At 42.3% G+C, this 18,649-nt stretch overlaps 1 protein-coding gene across 1 annotated transcript in view; it reads left to right on the forward strand.

The window, feature by feature from the left end:
• BFSP1 (beaded filament structural protein 1) overlaps window positions 1-14,278 on the forward strand; it is a 29,127-nt gene extending 14,849 nt beyond the window's left edge. Inside the window, exons 4-8 of the mRNA XM_072140427.1 lie at window positions 1,220-1,312; window positions 1,864-1,971; window positions 9,322-9,542; window positions 11,633-11,718; window positions 12,993-14,278. Coding sequence (XP_071996528.1) covers window positions 1,220-1,312; window positions 1,864-1,971; window positions 9,322-9,542; window positions 11,633-11,718; window positions 12,993-13,975 — 1,491 coding nt within the window. The 3' untranslated portion in view covers window positions 13,976-14,278. The remainder of the gene's footprint in view (window positions 1-1,219; window positions 1,313-1,863; window positions 1,972-9,321; window positions 9,543-11,632; window positions 11,719-12,992) is intronic.
• The last annotated feature ends 4,371 nt before the right edge of the window (window positions 14,279-18,649 follow it).

Below are 18,649 nucleotides of genomic sequence, written 5' to 3' on the forward strand. Positions count from 1 at the left end.
CTCCATGCTCTTAATTTCTCAAATTACGTCAACTCCTACTCCTAGCATGGGAGAGGGAGGTGCTGGGGCGTGCATGATTAGCAGCCCAGAGTGCCGGACATCTCATTCCTATTCTCCGTGCTGCTAATTATAAGTTTCTTTTCAAGGTGATCCCGATGTGTCAAGCAGAGGATGGCACCAGGATCGGAATGAAGAGGGTTGTAGGTGAGTATCCTTAGATTTTTTTTTTAAATGGTTAATTTCCTTTAATCCTTGCTCCCATGACAACCCAACATTTTGTAAACCCTTTTGTCACAACAAAGCTTTATTCAGACACATTTGAAATTACCAGTATTCAGAGAGCTTCAACAGAGGTCATAGGGGCACAGAGGTCCATTTGTAACTAGGGGTCGCCCGTAAGTCGGGTGTTCTTAAGTAGGACTGGCCTACCTTACTCACTATGGGGCTCATTTACTAAGTGTCCGCAGAGCACATTTTCATCAGGTTTCCTGATGATTTCCTTTAGCGCCGCATCGCACTGGGTACTGTGTTTTATGTGATTGGATTTTGGCGCATCGGCGCCGGCTTGCACGCAACAGAAATCGGGGTGCGGGCCATCGGACAACCTGACGGATTCGGACAACGCGCTAGATTTAACATTTAGAATTGTGTCGCAAGACACGCACTTACAAGCACCGGGAAGAGGAAGGTGAACTCCGGCAGACCTCGGCGGTGAAGCAACGGATACAGGAACTCGGCCGCACGATCTTCATGAATCGCAGACATCATCCTCGTCGGACTGTCCAAATCGGGGATCGCGACTGGCCCAGGTAAGTAAATTTGCCCCTATATATCACTTGCACCACTAGGTATTTTACTTACCTTTGAACCTTATGATATAAAAATATCTGACTTTACACAAAGTGACAACGGGTGTATGGTCACTTATGGTCCATAAACGTTCCTAATGTTTCACCTTTTGAAAAGATTTTAGAATCTGGTCTTGAAATGCAACGTTACTGAAGTCAATAAAGCGAAACTGCAATACCATATGTGACCTGAAGACCAATGTGGTGCAATTGAATACAAGTTTTTTAAAATACAGATTTTTTGAGTTAAACTGCTACTATCCCGATTATGATATATGTTTTTGTGTTCTGATAACTATATATCAAATTCTTTTGTATCGTAGATAGCATTTACTTTATTTTAGACTAAACAATCAATTTTAATTTTACAGAACCTCATGGAAATTCAGACATATGTGAACATATTGCAACAAATTATTCAAACCACCCCTCCTGTCACTGCAATTACCGTTGGCATGTATGAGGTATGAGTATATTGACATATATAACAATGGCAAGCCAAAATGTTACCCCTTCCTGGCTTAAAAACATGTATTTGTACCAGATTATGGTCCTTCAAACTATCATAGTATCCTTCAAATCAAATAAAGAAACACTAACTACAGTAAGATGGTTACATGGTATATTGTAGTAGAGGAAAATGCTTCCTTTTCCGCTTATCTGGCTCTTTTCCTTCTCTCCCCTCCAAAACTGACATTCATTTTAAAATATCTACCTAATCTGTCTTTCTAAAGTAAGTTGTAGTGCATGTAACAGTAGTCTATGGAGGTGGGAGAGGGAAGGATTGAAAAGAAACAGGAAGAAGCAGCTTCTATTTCACCTCAAGTGCTTTAGTCCCTGCCAATGTGCAGTAACCCACCAATAATATTCCAGCCTACAATCAGCCATTTTAATACTTCTTTCTATGCATTTAATGAATGAATAATAAAGCTAAAACTCTAATTCCTTAAATCAGAGATTTGTATAAAGCCGATCCGTGTAGACTGTTGTTCAACATCTTTTCCTCTTTCCTCAGGAAAAACTAATTTCTGAGAGAAGAATTCCCATAATGCAAAGTCAGCTTGAAGAATATAAGAGCATCTTATGTCAGCTACAGGCCCAGAAGGTTAAGCTGCAGTCTGAGGTAAGATAATCTAGAAAAGACATTTGTGACTAAGCCTCTCCCTGTCAAGGATATATTTCACAGGTCTGGGAATTCGGGGACTTAAGGAAAATCTACCTTTTGCTTTTATTCATTATGAACCAAACATACCGTGAGAATGCTGTAGCTACACTGATGCAGGATCATATCTTGTTTAATCCCTGAGCTGAGTGGTTTTGCTGAAAAAAACTATTATAAAATTCAAGACCTGTCACTCCTGTGGCTGCTGGGCGCTTCTCCACTTAACATAGTTATACACTGCTCCAGAGAATGTTGTAATCACTGTTTTGTCACTGACAGGCAAAAGTAATCAATTGCTGTACCATCCCCCAGCTGCTGTCCTTGAGTGATCCAGCTCAGGTTGATTAGTCCTGTCTGGGCAGTTCAGGAAGCTCCGTGTATAATGTGTTTATGTAGACACCCAGCTTTCCCAAGGTCCTGAATTTTCTAATTGTTTTTTGAGCAAAACCATTTGGATCAGGGATTAAACAAGATATGTTTATGCTTCAGAGAAGCTACAGCAAATGCAACATTCCTGGTCATTTAAAATTGCAAGCAGTGTTAGGTAGTAGCCCTGGATATTTGTGTAATCATGTATGGGGCATATCCATGGCATATTGAGGCATTCCCTTACACTGCTGTGTTCTTAAAGGAGTTGGCCACTTTTCAATAAAACTGTTACATTATACATGTATGTGCATGTATTTGTACCACTGTCTTTGCCTCATTTAAGAGCTTAAACCTTTCCCTATTCTCACCACGCTGCCCTCTGCATACATACAGAACCTAATGCTCTAGGTCGTCCTCAGCCACTGTGTCTCTCTCCCACAGTCATAACTCTCCTGCTAATGTAGCAGGACTGCTTAACCCCTTCCCGACGCGCGCCGTACTAGTACGGCGCGCGCCGGGTCCCGGTGCATGGAGCCCTCTCCATAGCCGGTAAGTCTTTGCTGCATATTGCAGCAAAGGCTTACCGGTAACACCCGCGGGTGCTTTCACGGCGATCGCCGCCGGAAATGCTGCCGGAGGCTCCAAAAAGATGGCGCTGCATGGGCGCCGACATCTTGCCGCGGATCGCCACTCCCCGATGACGTCACGGGGAGCGGTGATCCGTTGCCATGACAGCTTCGGGTCTCACGAAGGCCCGAAGCAGTCTCGTTTTAACCCATTCATTACAATGTGCTATCAGCACATTGTAATGAATGAGGAGTAAAATCCCCATATACTGCCATATTGCAGTATGGCAGTATATGGTAGGATCGATCAGACAACCTAGGGTTAAAGTACCCTAGGGAGTCTGAAAAATAGTAAAAGTAAAAAAAAAGTTTAAAAAAAAAAATTATAATAAAAAAACCTAAAAATTCAAATCACCCCCCCTTTCCCTAGAACTGATATTAATAAACAGTAAAAATCATAAACACAATAGGTATCGCCGCGTCCGAAAATGTCCGATCTATCAAAATATAATTACGGTTTTTCACTGCGTTTAACCTCGTAACGGAAAATAGCGTCCAGAGTCAAAAATGACAATTTTTTGCCATTTTGGAAAATATAAAAAAATAATAAAAAGTGATCAAAAGATCGCACAGTCCTAAAAATGATAGCAATGAAAACGCCATCAAAAGTCGCAAAAAATGACACCACCCACAGCTCCGTACACCAAAGTATGTAAAAGTTATTGCTGCCAGAAGATGGCAAAATAAAAAAAAAAATTTGTACAGGAGGTTTTAATTTTTTTAAATGTATGAAAACATTATAAAACCTATACAAATTTGGTATCCCCTTAATCGTAGCAACCCAAAGAATAAATTAGACATGTCATTTGTGGTGCACAGTGAAAGCTGTAAAATCCAAGCCCACAAGAAAGTGTTGCAAATGTGTTTTTTCACCATTTTCACTGCATTTGGAATTTTTTTCCTGCTTCCCAGTATGCGCCTTGGAATATTGAATACCGTCACTACGAAGTGCAATTTGTTACGCAGAAAATAAGCCATAACAGAGCTCTTTATGTGGAAAAATAAAAAAGTTATAGATTTTTGAAGGTGGGGAGTGAAAAATGGAAGTGAAAAAACTAAAAAAGGCCAAGTCGTTAAGGGGTTAATCACTTCATAAACATTCAGGTATTATTATTAAAGGCACTTGAGCAATTCATGTAAAAGAGTGGCCAAACCCTTTAACTCTCTGTATTGAACTTCTAGCTCCACAGTCTCTCCTTTCTTCTTAGAATGACTGTTGTGGTCTCCAACCATAAGCCTGCGAAGTGTTTTGCTGAAAGCTGGGTGGTGGGGCTGAGGAGAAGAGAAATGCAGAGTGCAAAGAGCACAGCATTGTGAGGCAAACTCCCGAACTCATGGTTGAAACAGTTTTGACAGATTCTGTGCCAAGTGGGGATTTTAAGAAGAAATGAACAAATAAGTGTCTAGGGTGGGAAAACGTACATTTTGCCCCCAGTTCTAAAGGACACCTACTACCAGGATCAAGGGTTGTAATCCAAACATACTTGTGCTCCCCCTCTGCCAGGATCCACTCTTCTTTTAGCTTCTTATTCCCTGTCTTTTTACAAAAAAAAGGGCCTTTACGCAAATGAGCCTGAGGGGCTCCAGGCTCCATAGGTACTAATTGAGCCTGAAGCACATCCGTCTCATTTGCATATTATTTAAAGCCTTTTTTCTTAAAAATAAGGTCATAGGAAGCTTAAAGAAGTGCAGATTCTGCCAGAGGAGCACACACCAGTATGTCAGTGTGCTTGGTTTACAATGCTTCATCCTGGTGCTAGGTGTCCTTTAAAGAGCAGCAGCTCTTTCTACTTCAATATCTGACTTTCCAGAAGCCTACTGACACAACTTTGGGATAAAAGCCAAACCAGTGAGAGTTCTCCTAAAAAGAATAGACTCCCAACTGTAGACAACAATGTATCAGTGTTATTATATCTTTATAGTGCAGTGTAGGGAACTGGTTTGTCTATGTGAGAGGCCATGGAGGCGGGTCAGTAAGGAGCTGATTCTCTTTATTTTGGAAACACTTATTCCATAACCCCCAGTGGACCATGAATGGTCTTCAATTAGGCAGGAATTCTGCTGTCCTGCTCATCAGATTTATCTTTGTGTGGTTTCTTTCGTGTCAAATTTGGCATATGAGGTGTTAAGTTCTTGCAACTTTTTTTTTAAAGTCACAAAAATGTTGTGCAATCCACTCAAATCTATTTGCAATTGTTTAACTTGCTACTACATAGTCTACTACAGACTTCAACATCAGTATTCAGATGATATATCTGGCGCAACACTAGAAAATTAGATTGTGACTAAATCTTTGTCTCAAGAAAAAGCCTGTTTATCCAGCAATGCCCTAATGTTGGGCAAGAAAAGATAATCTCCATAAGGAGAATTAATTCCTTCCTGACCCACGTCCATGGCTTCTCACCTTGTCAAGCCAAATACTTATACTTTACTCAATGTAAAAATTGATACATCGTCTATAGCTGGGTGTCTATTCCTTTTAGAAAAGAATTACTTTTTTGTCTAGCTGTTGGTTTTATAAGACTAAAATATTTTTAGGCTTTTGTAGAGTAAAGTCCCATAGACTTGGTATTGTAAGCATTAGCCACAGCAGGAAAAGAAGAAGACGGAGAAGATCTGTGATTGACACAGAGGAAGACATGGACATCTATGAAGTGCTGTATTGTCTATGCACTGCTGCCATCTAGTGGAATATTTAAGGTGCTACATGCTCACCAATCTTTCTTTCCAGACTTAATGATTAAAATACAATATGAAGATTATTTTCGTTTAAAAGAGTGAAATAAGAGAACATTTACAAGCTCATAATAATTAGTTTGCTATAACAGCTGTGTTGGCATAATTCTCTGTCTGTGGTATGCAGCTGAGGAGTTATTTATTGTATCTCTTATATACTGTGTGTGAACATGGGTTTAGCTGGTTGTTTAACACCCCAACTGTCTGTTTCCTGCAGCATTGCTTGATCCATCGGTAGTTAACCCATGGGGATTGACAAGCTCCAAACTCCTCACCTGCTTTCTCTTCTGTCTGGATCTCTTAGCTCTGGTCCAATCACCACTATGGCCCGGGCGTTGTGATCACATAATACTACTGCCTACCCTTCATTCACTGCTAGTTAAAGAAATTTTCTTATAGGCTCCACTCCCTTCTTGTGTGCTATATATTTAATCTCTAGTATCTTGGCTTTGGCTTGTTAGTCAGACCTCTCTCCTGTCTTTGGTTTTTGTACTGTGCTGCCCTATCTGTTGTGACCCGGTTGTTTTGGCTGTGTTTCTGTCTTAAGCACTTGGGCATAGGGGAGGATTGCCTAGTTGACCTGTACCACCTAGTGTATGTAAGGCAAGCATTAAAAGTTTTTTGTCAGGGCTCACTCTCTTTCTATGTTCCTGTATCTGGTCCCCTCACTACATTAGTATTTTCTACTAGTAATATATAATTACGCTTAAGCCTTACTCTTACTGTAAGGGGATGTTGGGCAGGGACACAGGGAGGACAGACCGGACAGTGAGCCCTAAATTCCAAAAGCTGTCACCTGTTTACTTGCCTCACGTATTCTAAGTCTATACAGGACAACCACGAGGACAGTCGCTCCCTAAGCCACAGTGCAGACACAAAACGAATAACACAAAAAGCGAGGTCAGAGATCCGGGTCACAACGAGCATAGCAGATACAGTACAAATCCAGAGTCCAAAAGGGATAGTGGAAGGTATAATAGCCGAGATCACTAAACCAGAATAACAATAGAATAGCAATAGCAAAAGCACAGGCAAGATACAAAGCTGAGATATAGTAATATAACCATAGAACTGGGGAGGTATATAAAGCAGTTCCTGGACACACCTGCACGAGGTGACTGGAACATCAGACTAGTAACCCTTGCTGGACAGGGCTGAGCAGCAGAAGCCTAAGACACAGTTCACACATAGAAAACACAAATAAAAATTAATGCCACCTAATCCGCAGACAGAGGAAGATCTAGGCACGGACGTTACAGCTACTTTATTTTTAGCTGGTAGATTTGTTAGATTGTGTTATTTCTTAGTGATCTATGTGATAACTTGATACTAAGTGATCTCATGATTTCTGCACTAGCACAGGAGTCTAAGGCTAAGTTACCCGAAGTATACACAGATATCACAGGGCTTTGCAGTGAACCATTAGTAAAGGTCTCCCCACCACTAGGGGGAGAATTATTGCAGCTCCCACTGAGGTCAATGAAAATTGTGAAAATCTCCTTGCACTGAGCTCTACCTAGTGGTGGCTCCAGGAAAGTGCAGTAGATTTATATGGAAAAACAACGCTGAGCCTGAAATTGTATAGAGAGTTGGCCTTCGACCCTATCCAAGGTAAAGTGGCTTGTTGCTGACTTCTACCACCTGTCCTGTCCCCTGCTCTCACTGAGTGCATGGGGTTATCATATATTTTCCCCACTACCACCCTACTCCTTTGTAGGGCTGCAACTAAGAAAGACACAAAATGGTCTATTGAGATGTCATGTTATTGCAGCCAGGGTGTGGAAAAGAGTGAGAGGGATAGAGGAGAAGATGATGCTGGTAGTAGTAGTGAAGTCTGTAGGTGTTTAGGCTCCTCTCTACTCTGCACATAGCACTGAGCACTGCATTATGGGGATGCAATGAACTGCAGGGTGAGTGGGGTGCTGTTACCTGTGGGATGGCTGGGCCTTGTGGTGCACCGCAGAGGCGACATCAAATTATGGTTCAATGTGGAGAAATAAATGCCTCTCTGAAACCCCAGTTTTTCACTACAAGTGGGACCTTGGTGGGCACCGTTATGCTGGCTTTCCCAATGGTGTAAGCAAATACTTGCAAAGGTCCTTTTACACCTTCCCTTTTGAATCCCAAAAAGATATGGTGCAGAGGACTACATTTACTCTGCAACACAATATACCCAAGTCTACTTGCTAAGGCTTCCTGGATTGAGGTAGAGGTACGGTTCATTTCTGTGGAAAGTACATCTGGGGAATTTACAATTACTTCTTGTCAGGCTTCAGGGGTAGTGGACCCACTGGACCACCGCTGACAAAGACGGAAGCCGTTACCTGGGACCGGAATCTAAGTGACAAACGATTTTCACCAGAGGCCGATGGAAAGCAGGTTGAACTTGCTGTGGCGTGGTACCACCAGGTCGTTCCACAGGTCCGACTTTGTCCCTGGTGGCAGCCAAGGCGATATACACAGACGTAAAGCAGGATCATATTCGGGGACAGGCAGTAGATCAGGACGGGCAGCACGGGATCGGAGACAAAGCAACAGGTCAGGGCAGGCTGAACAGGATCAAATTCTAATACAGAACGTGACACTAGCTTTCGAAATGGCATAGAAGATCCGGCAGGGAATGCTGGGAGAGGCCGGCCTTTTACTATTTCCTGGAATGGCCAGCACCAATCAGCTCTTTGCGCACCCTAGGAGTCTGGGACGCACGCACACAGACGTGGGAGCCGGAACAGGGATAGGTGAGTGGCACGGGAGCGGCGCTAGCAGGGCATGAGGGGCATCGATGAGCCCACAACCCGCAATATGGGTCGCAGGAGCACCCATACCACTTCTTAATAGTCTCCATTGGTCTCTTTTGCCCTTGTCAGCATCAGACATGTCTGGGCAAGACTGCTTTTATCTGACCTACCAACTGAACAACAACTCCTCCTCTTCCTGTTACAGCTAGGGTTTGGGTGTGTCCCACATTACCATGCTCCGCCTACCTTCTAGCAGGTTCTAGGAAAAACTGGAAAGTACTAACACTACCTAAAGCAGGTCCAAATACAGACCATGGGTGTCACTGTTGCCAGTTTATGTGTCATCAATTCAACCCATTCTCTGTCTGCCAGTTACACTGGTAAAGAAGACCACTTGTGAACATGTGCCATCCTAGGCCCAGAAGCAGTGATCTGGTATACTATATCCATATTACAGCAGTAGTATATCGATTAAATTCTCAAAAATGGATGATCCACACATTAGCAATACCTCACACCATCTTTTCCATTGTGGTTTTCCCAATTTCATGTTCTCCAGACCCTGTGCTCTGGTAGTCTGAGACACGCCCCTCCAACATCATCAGTGCTGCTCCAAATAAAAATAAGGGGGGTTGTCTCAGACTACCAAAAAACCTGAGCTGTACAAGAAGCGAGCTGGTGGATGAGATGAAGAAGAGTATGAAGGTAACAGCAGAAGGGTGAAAAAGAATAGTATAACATATATTCATCCTGGATTATAAAGTTTTTATGAACTTTAGGTCACTTCAGCTCATGAACAAGTTGAATCATCACTGAAAAGGAATTATTTCTTATTTCTGTAGACGTCTATGCTAGAACAAGCTATTAAAAACACACAGGAAAGCTACGACGATGAGATACAGCTGTACAATGAGCAGATAGAAGTGCTCAGGAAGGGAATTGAAGAAGCTGAAAGGAACTTGGAGAAGTACAACAATGATTGTCGTCAGCTGGTGATATACCAGCAATCCCTGGAAAATGAATTGGAGAGATATAAACGGATTATTGAGAATGAAGACAACAGGTAAAGAACACAGGGGACTTTATAGGAAATGTTACAAACTTGGCTACAATATCTTTTCTGCAGGCAGCATGTTATTGAGCAGGAGTTGCTGAGCAGATTGTACAGTGTCCTATCTGCAGGTAACATGTCTTAGAGCAGCAGTGTCCTATCTACAGTCAGCATGTTATAGAGCAGGTGGGACTGAGCAGATTTTACGTAGTGTTTTATCTACAGGCAGCATGTTATAGAGCAGAAGAAGCTGAGCAGATTGTACATAGTGTCCTATCTGCAGACAACCGGGCACATTTACTCACCCGTCCCGTTGCGATCCCTGCCGTCCGACGAGGATATCGGGTCTGCCGCTATTAACTAAGATTGTGCGTCCAATTTCCTGCATGTGTCGCTTCCCCCGCTGAGGTCCGCTGGAGTTCACCTTCTTCTTCCCGTTGCATGTAAGTGCTGATCTTGCAACACAATGGGGGTCATTTACTAAGGGCCCGATTCGCATTTTCCCGACGTGTTACCCGAGATTTCCCCTGTATTGCCCCGGGATTTTGTCGCACGCGATCGGATTGTGGCGCATCGGCGCCGGCATGCACGCGACGGAAAAACCGCCGCATTTAAAAAAAGAAATGTGTCGCTTGGGATGCGCGCTTACCTTCACTCAGCCCGAGCCGGTGAACTCCAGCGCATTCAGATGCTTTTCAGCGCAGCAGCGCCACCTGGTGGACGGCGGAGGAACTACCTTGATGAATCCCGGCCGGACCCGAATCCAGCGCAGAGAACGCGCCGCTGGATCGCAAACGGACCGGGTAAGTAAATCTGCCCCAATTTGCTTTTTAAATTCCACGGTTTGTCCGAATAAGTCGGGTTGTCCGACAGACACGTCCCGATTTGTGTCACAAGGAAGCCGGCGCCGATGCGCCACAATCTGATCGCGTGCACCAAAAACCTGGGGCAATTCGGTGCAAAAAGGAAAAATTCGGGAAACCCGACAGAATCGCGGTCCGCTGACCCTTAGTAAATGTGCCACAATATGTTATAGATCAGCAAGAGCTTAGTAGATTGTGCATAGATTCCTATCTGCAGGCAGCATGTTATAGAACAGGAGGAACTAAGCAGATTGTACATTGGGGCACATTTACTTACCCGGTCCAGTCGCGATCCAGCGGCGGGTTCTCCGACGCTGATTCGGGTTCTGCCGGGATTCACTAAGGTCCGTGCGCCGATATTCACCAGGTGTCGCTGCTGCGCCGAGGTCCGCCGGAGTTCACCTGCTTTTTTCTGGTGTATGTGAGTGCTTGATCTTGCGACACAAATGGCTTTTTAAATTCTGCGGTTTTTCCGAATCCTTCGGGTTGTCCGGTGGCCACGCCCCCCGATTTCTGTCGCGCGAAAGTCGGCGCGATTGCGGCAAAAATCGATCGCGTGCGCCACAATCGCCACGTGCGCCACGTGAAATACAGCGCAAAGCGGAAATATTCGGGAAAAACCCGACGGATTCGCGGCTGTGGACCCTTAGTAAATGTGCCCCATTGTGTCCTATCTACAGGGAGCATGTTATAGAGCAGGAGGAGCTGAGGAGCTGAGCAGATTGCACAAAGTGTCCTATCTGCAGGCAGCATGTTATAAATCAGGTTTCTATAGAGTTGTAGGAAACAATTCAGTAAATCTTTTATGCATGTAACTAGATCTCTGCTTTCTCAAGGTTTAGCATAGATGAACCTAACAGTCTGTATGAGCACAGAGATAACACCCCCTCTTTCTGACTGAACTATTTAATAGAAAGAGCAAACATTTACATTGTTATATGGCATATGTTATACTGAACCTTTTGCACAAAAACCATATATGCATATACTCACATCCTCCTGTTCTATAACATGCTGCCTTTAAATTATGCTGAATTTTAATGGTAAGGTTCCCTTGTACTTCCCTAGTTCCCTAGTAGTAAGTAGCTTAAGGTTTTATGGTGTTTTTCAGAATATTTTCCTTGATATTTAGAATGTTCCACATATGATTTGCTGGCACAGACATTGCTGGATCTGTATTACACAGTAACCCTTCATGTGCTCTCTTGTAACTTGGCTTGTAACTATTTTCTCCTCTAGACTGAACTCTGCAATAGTTGGAACCCCGATTACACTCTTTATGCAAAGTTTCAAAACCTCTCAGATATCACCTTCAAGAAGCAAAGGTAATGGTTAGAAAAAGAGAATTTGCATAATTTGTGACACAGAGAATTATTGTAAGGGGTCCAGTTCACAAGCCTGTATCAAAGTATTTATCCATGTGCTGGAAGGGGTCCATGCAAATCCGGAAAAATAAATTAGATGTCCTTGACATTTGAGGTCTAAACTTTTTCTCCATATTTGTGATCCATTCGTGTAATTTTTATAAACTTTTAAAATAAGATTTTCAGGGGCTTGTCTTCTCTGAAAGAGTAAGAAAAACTTTCTGCTTCATCCAGAACCCCAAACCAGAACCAGAGCCTGAATCTAATCTGAGCCCTGAACCCAGTACCAGCTTGTTCCCCATTTCTCTTGTGTCTGTATATTTGTCTGTTACTCTGTTCGCTTGTAAATTGTTTTTGTCATTTTTGTATCTTGATGACTTCATGTTTCTCAGCCGTTTTTTCTTACCTTGCTTGTGTCTTGTGTCTGTCTATTTATCTGTCTGTCTCTCTGTTCATTTTACTTCTCTTTTGAGCACATTGTCAGAGTAGGGATTGTCAACCTGTGGTCCCTTACCACTAGGGTTGGCAAGGCTATAAGGAAATTGGGATTGTGGGTGAGTTCAAGTCTATTTCTCTTCTTTGACATAGCAGTTAGGCTCCTTTCACACTAACGTATACTTGCTCATCTGTAGCCTGAGCATACAGCAGCACACGAGAGAGGAGGAGGGCTGAGCAAGGCAGCCCCTCTCCATAGCAATGTACCATAGCTGTCTATGGGGATGTATATATCTGGCCACAAACTTTCCCCAAAATGGCCCCAAAAAGCGCTGCTCACCTCGCCCTTCTCCATAGAAATCACTAGCTGCTTGGCCATAGATATGACCAAAGATAGAGCAGGCTCTATCTTTTTGTGGCTAAAGTTGGCGCTTGTTGCGCTCACCGTCCCGAGCCCATGCACCATAGCTGTCTATAGTGGACATATCTTCGCCCGCAAGCTTGCAGCTGTGCATACGCCCCCTGACGGTTGTGTGCATGAGTCCTAAGTCTGCTTCTTTGACGGATTTCTCAGCATGGTACAATAAATATTTCTTGGGACTGATCCAAACACACAGAAAGGAAATTATGGTTAAATGTAACATGTAAAATATAGCATTCATTCCTTATGTTCTTGTGATTGGGCTAGATATGAACCCACAATGGGCAGAGAAAAATCGTGGACATCCCATAAACTGCTATTAAATTAAAGCTAAAATGTAATAATAATAAGTGAATATTGTACATATTGCTCATTCCAGACATCACTCTAGCCATACAAGATATTGCTACAGCAAAACCAAGGCAAAAGGGTGTGCCAAGGAAGACTTCAAGAAGAAAAGAACTATCAATGGATAAAAGTGATCTTAGTAATGAAGATACAACGGTGGAGAAAAGACAAGAGAGTGGAGAAAAGAGGCCCATAGAAGTAAAGTATAGTAACACTGAGAGTGGTGCACCCGAGAAAGACTTTGAAATGTTGGAACAGGACTTTTCTTCAGAGGATGTACCTGATGGAGCACAGATAAGTAAAGCTTTTGATAAACTGTGTAACATAGTACGAGATAGAATGAGAGGATACAAGAAGCCAGAGCCTTCTCCAGAATTCTTCACTAAGGGTCGTTATGTTCTTGTAACAGGTGAATCAAGTTACATAGACCCGTGCTTCTATTCCTCCACTCCTCAAGCTGGAGGTAGGATAACTGTTAGCATTTTCCATGACAAAGGACCTGGTGATGATATTGTCCTTCCAATTCCTGAGTTACCTGAGCCTTCTGAGCCGTCAGAGAGTGAAGATGAAGATGCTTCTTCTGAACGGACAAAAGAAGATGAACCAGAAATTGATGACAAACCTAAAGACGAAGATGAGGAAGAAAAGCAGTCAAATGGTAAGGAACCATCGGATAAAGATGACACCAAAAAGCCACCAGATGTTACTAGACCAGAGGATTCTCGACATGGGTCTATAACTTCTGGGACTTCTGGAAGTTCCAGTAGTTCTTCAAGTTCAAGTTCGGACACGGTAAAGACTCAAAGAAAGAGTAGATTTCAAAATGATGACAAAGAGGAAAAGCGTCTCACACCCAAAACACCCTTCAGGGGGAGAGACTACCCAAGCTGTATGAGCTATGAAAAGGTCGAAGTGGTAGAATCAATCGAGAAAATTACAGATGATAAAACAAAGAGTTACGAGGAGACAGCAATGATTGTGGAGACCATGATTGAAAAGACAAGGAAAAAGTAGTCAAATATTGAAGTGATATTTTATACATTTTTAGTTGTTCTTAAGACAAATTAGCTGCATATATTCCTTTTTTCAGGGATGTAGACGATGATTTTGATATATATTCTCTTTGGTTTCCGAAAAGAAAAATATTGTAGCAATTAGAAGTGAATCACTTATAGAATTTCTCTTATTAACGGACATTTGGTGAAAAAGGCAACTCCTCTCCATAATGGAGTCGGTGATATTTCATTGCTCTGTGATTTTATCTTGTTACATCTGGCTAATTTGCTTCAAAATAAAGACTTGGCTTCTGAAGCATCATTTCCAAATGTGCTGATATTTTTATTGCATGTATTCCTTCTTATCATAGCACAGAACCACATCTGCTCATCTAAACCAGGTTACTGATGAGGTGCAGCTGACAGAAGGGATCATCTGCTGCTCAGGTCCTCCTCTGGCCACAGCATTGTCTGGATGAGCAACATAACTGACTCACTTTGTGCTTATTATAGGAGATGGCATTTTATTAATTGGACCTTAACCGATGGGGAGGGCTAAACATCACCATTTTCTGCCTACTAAAAGAAAGTATAGCACTCACTCATGCTCTTTTCAATTGCGGTTATATGCTGCTTAAACACCATGGGGGTCATTTACTAAGGGCCCGATACCCGAATATTTCCGATTTGCGCCGATTTTCCCTGTATTGCCCCAGGATTTTGGCGCACGCGATCGTATTGTGGCGCCGGCATGCACGCGACGGAAATCGGGGGCGTGGCCGAGCGAAAACCCGACGGATTCGGAAAAACTGCCGGATTTAAAACAATAAAAGTGTCGCTTGGGACGCGCTTACCTTCACTTGGTCCGGCTCGGTGAATTTCAGGGCATTCGGATGCTTTTCAGCGCAGCAGCGCCACCTGGTGGACGGCGGAGGAACTACCTTGATGAATCCCGGCCAGACCCGAATCCAGCGCAGAGAAAGCGCCGCTGGATCGCGAACGGACCGGGTAAGTAAATCTGCCCCCATATGCTATACACATTATGGACCAGGGGCTGGATATTCTTTTCTTGAATTTGTTGCCCTCCACCAATATGTTTACGATGAAGGTCGGATAGACCAAAATGTTCAATGTTGCTTTTTGCTTATTAAACAAGTGTAAAAGGTCCTGTGATCAGTGTCCATGATCGTTGCTGGCACTTTGGTTTTAAAGGGAATCTGTCACCACCTTTTTAACAAATTCAGCTAGTGATAGGTTCCCATAGAGCCTTATTAACACATTGGCACTGTATTTTTACGTATACATTTTTTTACCTCGCAACCCTGTTAAATAAACTTTGTGCCTTTACATGGCCTTCTTGGCCGAGTCCTGTGACCCCTTATGTTCTCACTCCCTTACACTCCACCTCATCATCCAACTGGCCGGATGACATTGGAGGATGGGGTGGAGAATAAGGGAGTGAGAACAGGGAATATGAGAAATAGATAGATACAGTAGGAAAGAGATAAAAGATGGAGAAATAGATGGAGAAATAATACATATGATAGATAATAGATAGGAGATATATAGGTAAATAGAAGATATATAGATAAATACATGGACAAAAAGCTAAGTAGATACATGATTAGACAGATTTATAGGAAATAGACAAATTATAGGTAATAGATAACTAGACAGAGAAATGATAGATATATATACAGACGACGACGATCTTCACCTGGGCATTCAACCAAGCAGTATATAAAGAGCAATACATCCTCTGCCCACAAAATTCCACATGCAGGGGCCCCCTGGCCCTGGAACTAATCATCTCTGATCTGTCTCATCTCTCTTTTTCTATGTGTCACATACTAGTGAATGTTCAGAAGCTAAATAAAAGTGTAGATAAACCTGTACCCTGATAATCTAAGCACCTTGTCAGCACACTGCATATCACAGCTCTAGAGAAATCATGAAGGCTCTGCTTAGTGAGTCCCCGCCCATACTTTGGATTCTTACAGTCCCAATCACTGATAGGAGCTAAAACAGCAATAAAACTGAGTAAAGTTGTAAAGTAAGGAGTTAAAATGATCTTTAATGTGTAAACATCACTAGGGGATTGAAATTTGAGAACTTTATTTCATGGGCAAACCCCTTTAAGTTGGGGAATACCTCATAAAATCTTCCTGTTCAGCACTTTATTATTTTGGATGGTAATAGGTTGGGTTTTGCTAATTTTTCCAAAAACTTGCAGTGTAGCCAGTAGAACTACATATCTCAAGACAAATTCTCTATTGAGAAGACTTTTCCAGGGCCTCCTTGCCCCAAGGTGGGTGTCACAGGCTATTTCAGTCCCAGTCGTAGGCATCTGTGTTTGTTTAATGCATCAGTTTGGACCTCTACAAGATATCATGGAATAAACACAGACAAATATTGATTCAATCCAAATGTAATTTTCCATTGAAAGGAACAGATTAGGAAAATGCTCTTCATAATAACTCTGCATTGGGGATAGTAGAGGAATAAAAAGAAAAAATAAATGTAATACAGAAGTAAAGTGCCGAAATGCATGGATGATATCATATGTAGGAAACCGTGTTCTTTCTTGTCCCACATTTACTCAATTTCACCTTATTTACTCAATTTAACCATAAGCCGATTAGGTTTAAGATAAAACTTTAAACTAAAATTAAAAAAAGGTAATCTAAATATAATAATATAAAATTAGTGTTGTGTTATATTTGCAGTGAGCATTTGACAGGTGTGATAAACTGTTAGATGCAGCCATTTGCAGGTATACACTCCCGCCTTTCACCTAGAGGGGCATACAACCCCCCCCCCCCCATAGAATAAAAAAATTACCACAGTTTGCAATTGACAAAAAGTTATATCAATGTATACCCAAAGGTCCAAAGTGATAAGCCGATATATAGTGCCATTTAGGGACCTGATGTGGAGCAAAGTGTTTTTACCTTGCTCCCACATAGCGTTGGTACTTATAGGGGCACATTTTCTTCCCCGTCTGGAGTAGTTCACAGAAAGTGCATTGTCCGACGATCATGCACTGTGCCGCGGTTCACTAAGATTGTGCGCCCGAGATCCTGCATGTGTCGCTTCCCCACTCTGGTCCACCGGAGTTCACCTTCTTCTTGCAAAACAATTTGAAAGTTAAATCCCTCCCTCAGTCCGAATCAGTCAGATCCTACGACGGATAACCCCCCCCCCCCCCCCGCCCCGATTTCTCTCGCATAAAAGCCAGCGCCGTCGGGCCACAATCAGATCGTGTGCGACACAATTCCCAATTAAATACCTGTCTCAGTGGCACAAATCCCGAAAACGTCGGAAAAACCAACGAAATGGCGTCTGCGGACCATTAGTAAATAAGCCCCATAGTCTTCAGCACCTGTGCCTGGCCGGATATGCTATAGGGCCTCACATCAAGGTTGGTCACTTTCTTTGACATCACGTGACCAGTATTGGCGGATGCGGAAACCAGGATTCAGAGAAATCGGACAATAATCCTTCAAGAATGGTCAAAAAAATTTTTTTACATCTAAACAACATTGTCAGTTATGTTATATAAAATTGTTTCCCCTAAATCCCTTCCTTGTCCAGTCCCTTCCCTTCTTTGGTTGAACTTGATGGACATGTGTCTTTTTTCAACCGTATAAACTAAACTATGTAATTATGGATTTTCAGTTGGGTCTCTAAGTGCATCAGGGGAAGGTGTAAATGACTATAGAATTGACATGTAAGTGCTCTGATCTAAAATTGCAACTTTTTAAACTCTGGAACTCCCTCTGTAGACAAATTAAGATCCCTCCCTGTAGACTAATTTGCCCACCCATAAAAAGAGGATTATCTTTGCAGTGCTTCATTGCTTTTGGCCACAAAGGTACATTTCTATTTGCATTAAGGACCTCTTTATGGCATTGTGATTGGATTGTGAGGCATTTTGTCCCCTTTAGTACCTTTCTTGGTGTATGCGGAGCTCAGACACAACTTGTGCTGAGCCTTATATGTGGAAGCGCACCGTGGGTTGTGAATCTTCATTAATAATACATAAATGTAATCCAAAATCAGTAAATTTTATCTCAATATTTACTTAAATTTACATTCATAAATATACACTAGGAATTAGTATAATTAATACTTCATTCATAACATAATACATACCGCATCATAAAATTTATTGCAAAGCCATATACCACTTAAAGGAACACTTCACCTAGAAATGAGAGAAGATATATAGTTTCATCCACTATCTGTAACATTTTCGGTATGAACTCTGAATTCTTGCTGAGAACAAAGAAATTAATCTTTTGCTGATCAGTTTCATCTTTACCTAAAGAGGGATAGCTATCAAAGCAAAGCATTGAGGTGGCAGCTCCAGCCAGTTATCTTACAACCAGACACAGGACAGTTTGAAGAAGGAAAGAGACACGTCTGCACTTCTGGGATACAGAAGACTTATTTAGAGACATGTTTCTCTCTTGTTAAAGACGACCTTTCACCACATCACACATGTGAAGATCCGAAGAGATAACTAAACACATTCTGGGACATTTTAAATTTTCTTTGTAGCCCACACGGATGCTGAGATATCAGTAAAGATATCTGACCTTTATAATCCTTTCTACTGTCAGAGAGGAGGTGCTGGAGCAGAGGAAGGAGTGTGTGTTACAATAATGTTCTACCAGTCAGAGAAGATTAA

This window comes from Engystomops pustulosus, chromosome 3 (assembly GCF_040894005.1).
Source record: "Engystomops pustulosus chromosome 3, aEngPut4.maternal, whole genome shotgun sequence".
NCBI lineage: Eukaryota > Metazoa > Chordata > Amphibia > Anura > Leptodactylidae > Engystomops > Engystomops pustulosus.